Below are 9,098 nucleotides of genomic sequence, written 5' to 3' on the forward strand. Positions count from 1 at the left end.
GTGTCAAAGGATCGTCATCCCTCATCCAGAAAACTCGTCGTCTAAATTATTGTCCTGCACCAAAAGCTATGAAATAATTGGATTTGGATTTGATTTGAGCATAGGATTGGATATTGGGTATGCTTGTGATTTATTCCAATGTGTATGAATTTGTTTGTGTTAAAGGGACAATAGAGGATTGGTGTCATGTAATGATAAAGAACAAGAGAAAAGGTTGAGATGAAAAGATTTTTGCCGTCTTGTCGTCTTTATTATAAATCGTTAAAGTAATCTCGGAGGAATCGGATGGAAGTTTAAAAGACAAAAAGATCGTAGAAGGGTCGCATCAAGATAAAGCATACGATGAGGGACCATACTAACAAACATTGAATAGTAGAGGGACAACCGAGCTTATTGACTCCCTGTGTATAAAGAGATGGCGAAGTCCTCTACTACGAGCAGCCAACTGGAGAAGAAGTGCCATTTCACACACAACACACTTGGTCTCTGTTTTCTCAACCGAGATTCCTGGTGAATTTCCGTAACCAGCATTCTGTCTGGTATTTCTTTCTCCGAATTCTCTACTATTTTACTCATGCAAACAGGCACATTCCTGCTTGCTTCAGTCCTTCTTGTTCAAGACTTGATTGTTGTGGCTTTCATGTAATCTTGGCTTCCTTGTTTTGGGCTTACTTTTCTTTTTCTGTTTCTTGGCTGTGCAAGAAAAATGAAAAGCTGACTTTCGGTTGTTTTGGTAACAAAATCTGTGGTTGGTTGATCATGCAGTCAAAAGAAACGAATCTACATTTCTTTTCCTTTCTTGATTTCATTTCTTTGTAAGGAAAGGGAGATTTTGCTCGATCAATCCTCCCTATATTTCATTTCCTCAGCTTTGAATGTCAAAGATTTCCTTTCTGTTTTTTTAGAAAGAATCAATTTTCTCTGTTTTCCATTTGTCCTTTCATTTTTCACTTTTGATGTAACAGTTTGATAAAGGAGTTTCTTTTACAGGTATAGCAGAATATTTAATTTGCTATAATTTCCTAAACCTCTGTTTTCTCCAAATTTTCCCCTCTCTCTCTCTCTCTCTCTCTCTCCCACACCTCTGTTTTCTTCTGTTTTCTAAGTGGTTCGTCTTCAGTATCTTTTCTTATCTGATTGTAATTGCACTACTGATACTATATTGTAATTCAGAGATCATGGAGTACATGAAAACCCCATTTAGAGGTATCCTAAACGATGTTAAAGGAAGAATAGCTTGCTATAAACAAGATTGGGTTGCTGGCATTCTTTCTGGATTCGGGTATCTATTACTCAAGTAGCATAATCTTCCCATCCTGTCTTTGAAACTTTATCTAAATTTTCTTTCGATCTTTTGTGACAGTATACTAGCACCAACTACATATATCTTCTTCGCTTCAGCCCTTCCTGTTATTGCCTTCGGAGAGCAACTTAGTAGAGATACAGGTTGCCTCTTTTGAACTCTCAATTTTCATGCTATCCTCTCTAGAAAAGCATAGCCCAGTAAAAGGTGGATATTCGGACTTGTAGAGATTGCAGTGATTCCTTTTGTTTACTTTAGAAAATGAAAGATCAGCAAAAGGAAATGGAAATCCTGAGAAGCACAACCTCTGATAAATTGCAGAATTTAATATATTGCAGCTTGGTGCATAAAAATTAAAAAAGGAGACCATTAAAATGGATTCTTAAGGCTAAATTTGTTTTTTTTTTTTATTAACTTGCTCACTTTGCACTATTTGCTTCACTTTTTTTTTCTAATCACAGGTCCATAATTTTATTTAAGGAGTTGGAAGTAATGCAACTTTTTCAATTTACTATTTGTAGATGGAAGCTTGAGCACAGTAGAAACATTAGCTTCTACTGCTCTTTGTGGCATCATACACTCAATACTTGGTGGCCAACCTCTTTTAATTTTAGGAGTTGCAGAGCCAACTGTTATAATGTACACTTATTTGTACAACTTTGCTAAAGGAAGGGAACATTTAGGACAAAAACTCTTCTTGGCTTGGGCTGGATGGTATGGGAAATTCATTTTGTGTCTTGCTCAAAATTGTTGCTTATATTTGGATTGTTTTTTATGCATTCGTTTTTTCTGGTGACTGCTGCAGGGTTTGTGTCTGGACAGCTGTTTTGCTGTTTCTTCTTGCAATATTCAATGTTTGTGATATAATCAATCGGTTTACTCGGTTAGCAGGCGAAATTTTTGGCATGCTGATTGCTGTTTTATTCATCCAAGAGGCTATCAAGGTATGTGAAATCAATACAAAAAAGAAATAAAAAAGTTTGTGTAAGTGAATAGAAACTTGATGAGTGTGATGATACTATGGTAATTAAAAATGCTGCACCATATTTGGATCACAGGGCATGGTCAGCGAGTTTGAAATTCCCAAATCTGAGGACCCGAAGTTAGATAAGTATCAATTTCAGTGGCTTTACACTAATGGACTGTTGGGTATCATATTCACTTTTGGACTTCTTTACACTGCCTTAAAAAGTAGAAGGGCAAGAGCATGGTGGTATGGCACAGGTTTGTGTAGCAACGTTTAGTAACTTTGCATTTCTGGTTAGATATTCCTAGGTTGAACACAAGGTTTTTTAAATTTTTGCACCATGTTGTCCAGGGTGGTTTAGAAGTTTCATTGCAGACTATGGTGTTCCTTTAATGGTTGTGGCATGGACAGCACTTTCATTTAGCATACCAAGCAAAGTTCCTTCTGGGGTTCCCAGAAGACTTTTTAGCCCTCTTCCACGGGACTCTGCATCCTTACATCACTGGACTGTCATCAAGGTAACCAAACCTTGAATGGAATTTCTAATGCAGCATTTTCTTACAAATGGATCATTCTTTTGCTTAATGACTTGTTTGGTGCATGACTGTCTTGTCAGCTTCAAGACACTTGCAGATAATATCTATTTTTTGCATCAATTACAGGATATGGGAGGTGTCCCTCCAGCATACATCTTTGCTGCATTTATCCCTGCTGTGATGATAGCAGGGCTCTACTTTTTTGACCACAGTGTTGCATCCCAGATGGCACAACAAAAGGAGTTCAATCTTAAAAATCCTTCTGCGTACCATTATGACATCTTGCTACTGGGCTTTATGGTACATATCATCCACATATGTTAAAGCTGGCTTTTCTTATCATCATGTTTCTCAAAAACTTGTGTTCTACTATTGACTGGTTGGTTTCAGACTTTGCTTTGTGGATTAATTGGGCTACCTCCTTCTAATGGTGTTCTACCACAGTCTCCTATGCATACTAAGAGCCTTGCTGTCCTCAAAAGACAGGTCAAATTGCAGATTTTCAATAGAAAACTTCTTAAGCTAATTAGCTTAGCAGCCTTTAGATGCTTATAGAATCTGGTTGATCATTTGCAGTTGATTCGAAGGAAGATGGTGGCAAGTGCCAAAGAAAGCATCAAACAGAAAGCTAGCAACTCTGAAATCTATGGCAATATGCAAGCTGTGTTCATTGAAATGGACAGCATTCCAATTGTGAGTTCTTTGATCAATACGAACTCAAAGTGTCCGTTCTGTTAAAATCAACATTATAATGCTTCTTACGCCAAACGCACTAACATTTTCTACCGAATGACCTGTACAGGTTCCGTGCTGTAACCATATGTTTAAAGTTTTAAGAATTTTAGCTTGTCTCTGGGATGATGGTAAAGTTCCCAAATCGTCGCAGCATATTAATGCCAAACACCATGGTTTTCTGATATGCAGAATGCAGTAATTAAAGAGCTGGAAGACCTGAAAGAGGCAGTCATGAAAGGAGAAGATCCAAAGGAAACGTTTGATCCGGAGAAGCACATTGATGCCTACTTGCCTGTCCGAGTTAATGAGCAAAGAGTTAGCAATTTTCTTCTGTCTCTACTTGTGGCAGCATCAGTATGTGCTATGCCTGCAATAAAGCTGATACCTACATCAGTACTTTGGGGATATTTTGCTTACATGGCAATTGACAGTCTTCCTGGGAACCAGTTCTGGGAGAGAATGCTACTTCTATTCATTGCACCTGGCCGGCGCTATAAGTAAGTTATTTGTCATTCCGAGTAATACAATAATCCAAATGGCATTTTAGAATTAGAGCAATATTTTCTAAAACCTTGCTCAGTTGCATCTTAAGAACCAGATTGAACCAAAATTGTTCAATTTTTTCTCATGATTTCAGAAAATTCTGTTTTTTTATGGGAAAAAAAATTGAATCTTGAATTTTCCCATTTTCTTCAAGATATCTTTTTAAATGCATCATAAATGTTAAATGTTTTTAAGAGCTTCCTGATTGCAAGTCTATGTTACTTCTATCATTCTGACATGTATTGTTATTAGCTGCCTATGATTTTACCGGTTACCACTGTGCCTGGCATTCACTTTTGACAGGGTCCTGGAGGGGATTCATGCTTCCTTTGTGGAATCAGTTCCATTCAAATACATAGCCATATTTACCATCTTCCAATTCGTCTATTTCCTGGTCTGTTTTGGTGTGACCTGGATTCCGATAGCTGGAATCTTGTTCCCCCTGCCGTTCTTTATTCTCATCAGCATCAGACAGCACGTCCTTCCTAAGTTGTTCCGTCCAAATCATTTGCGGGAACTAGATGCAGCCGAATATGAGGAGATTACCGGCGCTCCACGACTTTCTCTCAGCTTCTCTTTCAAGGCATATTATTCTCCAGACCTCTCTTGCTATCTGCTGATTCTTTGTAGTTTTTATTGTGCTAATAATAAATTCATGTGACATTCTATGAGGAACGTGTTCTATCAGGAACGAGAAGCACCTGTTCTTGGAAATGAGGAAGGCAAAGTCGAAATGTGTGATGCTGAGATATTTGACGAGCTAACTACCAGCAGAGGGGAGTTGAAGGTTAGAACTGTAAGCTTCAGGGAAGAGAATGCTACTCAGGTATTCTGGTTTCTTTATTCTTAAAAAGTACAAAGAACTCAAGAGTAGGACTATTGGTGCTATATTGCATTTGAAAAGTGCACGTTCCAGTACGTACATAAATGTGTTTCAAATTTCTCTGTATCAATTTTATTCACATATTTGGCATAAGAAATTGATGTTTGCAGGTTTCTATGTCGTTGTTGCAGGTCTGCTCCAAAGATGCTGTCCAACCAGAATGAGAGATGATGAATTGTACTCGGAAGACATAAATGACGACGACGACGACATTTACAGTTAGGAGAGAAGAATTCCATCATAATAGTTACAGAAAGAAGCCAAGAACAGATCATTAAGTTTTGTCCAGTCAGAATTATCCCATCCTTTAATTTCTAGTCCCTTCAATGTATATAAATCCAAATTAGCATTAGTAAAGCGATAGAGAAGATTTGCAGTATATTTCATGAGATTACTTAGATGGATGTCTCACCCTATTTCGTTAGTGGACTCGGTTTTTTTTAATATAAAAAATATTATAAGTCTTTAAAAAGCAAATTTTTATTTGAAGAATCGGGTCAATTTAATAAACTCAGTTAATTTAACAATGTAAAAAAAATATAATAATAATAAAAAAAATAACAGTGAAAAATTAGTTAAAATTTTTTTTGATTTGAGCCCATCCGAGTTAGTATATTAAATATGTGACTTGATTATAATATCGGGTTAATTTTATCAAAAATAAGTTAAATAAAATTATCAAATTTAATTATCAAGTAATTTTTTAAAAAAAATTAAAAAATAAGAATTCAATCAAACCAATTGAATCCAACTCGCTGCAAAATTAAGGAGAAAGCCCGCAGCGGAGCACGGGCAGCATATGTAGTGTTTTCTATGATTCATACGAAGTTTTCAATTAGTTACGGGATCCACAGGCCACAACAATGCAGAAGACGCCCATAACAGGCATTTTTCGAGGAACAAGCTCCTATAATTTTTTATAGTAGAAAAAACCATAGATACATCATTCTTCGAGGAATATTATAATTAAACTCATTTCAATTCCGTTACAAGAAACCTATGGTACATAAAGACATATATATGATGATCAAGATGAAAGAATGTGGTTTGCACAAGCAATGCAATTAGCACATTATCACAGATGACGCCTTGGATTTCGAACACTAACCAGCTTCACATCATCTAATACTGGGCCGCATAGAGAACCAGAGTTGTCACTTTTCATGGTGTAAAATGAGCTAAGAAATGTAATTCTTGTGTGATTTGACACGGCCTTGAACACGAACTTGGCACGCTTGAACCCTCCTTTGCCATTAGATTCATAAGGAACTTGAGTTCTGTCCTTGCCAGCATAAACCTCTACAACCATTGATCCCACACATGAGTTGCTGGTGTCACCAACATAGAATGTGAGGACATAGATCTTATTGATTATGGTCTTCACAGTTTGCGAGATAGCACTCTCTTTTCCTGCTACAAGTTCAACAGCTCTTTTTCCCTCTGGGACTGTAAAGTGCTCTCTATCTATGTACTTTACTGCCTTGAGAGAGTCAACTATCCATCCAGGTAGAGGACATTGATCATCTTCAATGTGGGGAGGGATTAGGACACCCCAGTCTGTGTTGGGAAACATGTAAGGACCCTCCTCAAAATTCCCATTCTTTAACAAGTTGTCTGCGATATAATAAGTAGAAATAAATCAAAACCAAATCAGATTAAGATTTGATTGAGAAAAAATCATATTAATTAAGTTGAAATCCAATTCCTTGATAATTTTGTTACCTCTGGCACGCTTAGGATTGGACAAAAGCTTTAACGCGACGGAATCAACAAGTGGGCCGCAGGCGGCATCCTCCTCCACACCAGGGTTGTGGATGGAGATCTCAACCTCAGGCCCGTCAGCATGGAAAGCCCATGCATAGGCATCCCATCCATTGCTACTATACATTGTTTGCATTGGCAAGATTCCCCAATCTCTTGGCTCCGAATTAGGTGAAACAGACAAGTTTAGTTTCTCCTCTTGGGCACAAGTGCGAGCCACATTGAAGGTTAGAGAGTAGAACTCGCCTTGTGTGACCTTAACTTTTTGCTTAATTGATGCTTCGTTCCCTAATCTGACTGCGTAGGCTCCAACAGGCACTACCAGCAACATGTCACCTTGTTTATGCCCTGATTTAATGTACTCGATGAAGCCGGAAATTTCCCAGTTAGGAATTGCATTCTTGGCTGTCACTACCGTTCCTTTCATTTCCGATGGCTTTGGCCCATACTCGAAGTCTCCATTGGGCAATAAACCTGAAATCAATGGCCATTAGTTGACTCAAGCACATGAAATATAAATGCTGCATGTAAACGCCATCCTGCATGGTGGGATTGATATGAAAATGCAAGCTAAAATCAAAATTAAAAAAAAAAGTGAATTAAGTTTTTTACAAAATTAAGGGTCTGTTCACTGATAGAAAGTTTTTTTTTTTCTTTTGCATTTTCGTTTTCACATTTTTTTAGCAAATAAGGAGCTGATTCTCAGCTTAGAAAAAAAAAAAACAAGCAGGGTCTTGAATTCAGATCCAACGATAAGAAGGAATCGAAGAAAAAACAAGCATTGGCACATACATGTATTATATCACACAAGGAACCAAGAGGAAGTGACTAGCAAAGATGTACGTGGTAGCAAGTAAATCAAAGCTGAAACTTTGTGAGTAGACGAAGAAATATTTGGAGGACTTACCATCGGTGACTGACAACGCAACTTGCCAGTTGAGGCAGAGTGACACTAACAGCACGGTGGCTCTGTACATTGCGTTTAATTTACAGGGAGAGAGAGGGAGGGAGGAGATGTTAGGCATGGAGATCGCTTGAAGGTGTGCCGTGTGCGTTGGGTTTTATTTGCTTTGGTCCACGAAAAAGACACCGGTTTGGGTCAAAACTACATGAGTGCCACTACATCTATTTGGTGGCCATCTTCATTGAAGACAAAGTCACAATTATCATGGGAGTGTGGGACTGTAACAGTAATGGTGTTATAGCTACTGTGGTTTAAAGTTTTGAAAATATATTAAAACTAATTATTTTATTTTAAAAAAATTATTTTTGATATCATTAAATTAAAATGATTTGAAAATATATATAAAATTAATTTTAAATAAAAAAAATTTAAATTTTTAAAAAACACGGTTTCAATCGTGTTCTCAATCAAGGCTTTAAACGTTATTATGTTTCAAAATCATTGTTTTTTATGTTATTTTTTAATTTCATTATAGTTTTTTTTTTCATGGTCTTGAATTGAGAATATGAATTTAACCCAATATATAATTTGATTAGAAATATATTTAATTAGAAAAAAAGATACAAGATAATTCTATCCTTGGATGCAAGAACTTGTTATAAATGTACACTTCTTACAGTTCTACACACCCAATAAGAGTTAGAACAGAAATTAAATTATAAAAAATAGTGATTTTTTTTATATTTGGAGAATGATATAAGAATCAAATATTCTTGGGGAGCTAAATTTTAAGATTTGGTCGTCTTCTGGTGGGGGTTAAGAGGGAAGGCATTGAACCCCACGCGCTATAATTAAGATGTTGTTTATAATAATAATAAAGATTTGAATGGTTCCTAAAAGTCTGAAGGAAGTCTGAGTTGATTGTATGGAGAAAGCACATGGTTTACATAATGTTTTGTTGTCTGCATCGGTCGCTTCTGGGAAGCTGATTGGTGCCCGTGATCTGTAGATGCATCAATCGACAAAAACAACCTTAATCCACTAATTTGAAAGCTGATTAACTTAATTTTTTTATTATTATTTACGTGGGGTGTCCGGGCCAGCTTGCGAGCACCACTACTATTCCCCACGGCCCACTGGACATTCTGCAAGCCCAGGAGCAGGTAAGGCACCGCGGGGGTGACAGGCGTGCACATAGAGGGTCGAACCCGAGACGGGGACGGAACAAGTCACACAGTTGACCACAGCAGCTAGACCCTCAAGTGCAACTTAATTAATATTATGGCTCGTGTGGAAGAAGCAGAAACATCTCAGAATCAGATGGGAGTGACAAATCATGTGGATTAGAATAAAGGATGATTCAGATCTTATGTTATACAACCCATGTGCGAAAGAGGCGTTATCTTGATGAGTATGCATTCAGTTTCCTGACATGTAATTACAAGCCAGCTTAATTTAGTACATTT

General features: G+C 37.2%; 2 protein-coding genes across 3 annotated transcripts; one reads left to right on the plus strand and one right to left on the minus strand.

Moving 5' to 3' along the window:
• The first annotated feature begins 403 nt into the window (after positions 1 to 403).
• On the plus strand, positions 404 to 5,389 carry LOC133679049 (boron transporter 4-like). 2 transcript variants are annotated; one of them, XM_062104533.1, is made up of 14 exons: positions 404 to 539; positions 1,174 to 1,282; positions 1,364 to 1,446; positions 1,825 to 2,017; positions 2,109 to 2,247; positions 2,362 to 2,527; positions 2,622 to 2,788; positions 2,933 to 3,106; positions 3,197 to 3,292; positions 3,383 to 3,499; positions 3,731 to 4,038; positions 4,388 to 4,667; positions 4,773 to 4,910; positions 5,099 to 5,389. In XM_062104533.1, exons 2-14 carry the CDS (start codon positions 1,179 to 1,181, stop codon positions 5,129 to 5,131), a joined length of 1,998 nt encoding a protein of 665 aa, XP_061960517.1. In that variant the 5' UTR covers positions 404 to 539; positions 1,174 to 1,178; the 3' UTR covers positions 5,132 to 5,389. The 2 variants fall into 2 exon arrangements, with proteins under 2 accessions (XP_061960517.1, XP_061959878.1); XM_062103894.1 differs by lacking the exon at positions 404 to 539 and having other exon boundaries at positions 558 to 1,282.
• A 466-nt stretch (positions 5,390 to 5,855) lies between these two features.
• On the minus strand, positions 5,856 to 7,773 carry LOC133677209 (protein DUF642 L-GALACTONO-1,4-LACTONE-RESPONSIVE GENE 2-like). Its single transcript, XM_062099103.1, has 3 exons — positions 7,636 to 7,773; positions 6,690 to 7,202; positions 5,856 to 6,581 (listed from the first exon to the last, which is right to left on the minus strand). Exons 1-3 carry the CDS (start codon positions 7,751 to 7,753, stop codon positions 6,043 to 6,045), a joined length of 1,170 nt encoding a protein of 389 aa, XP_061955087.1. The 5' UTR covers positions 7,754 to 7,773; the 3' UTR covers positions 5,856 to 6,042.
• Between the last annotated feature and the right edge of the window lie 1,325 nt (positions 7,774 to 9,098).

This window comes from Populus nigra, chromosome 1 (genome assembly GCF_951802175.1).
Source record: "Populus nigra chromosome 1, ddPopNigr1.1, whole genome shotgun sequence".
Lineage (NCBI taxonomy): Eukaryota > Viridiplantae > Streptophyta > Magnoliopsida > Malpighiales > Salicaceae > Populus > Populus nigra.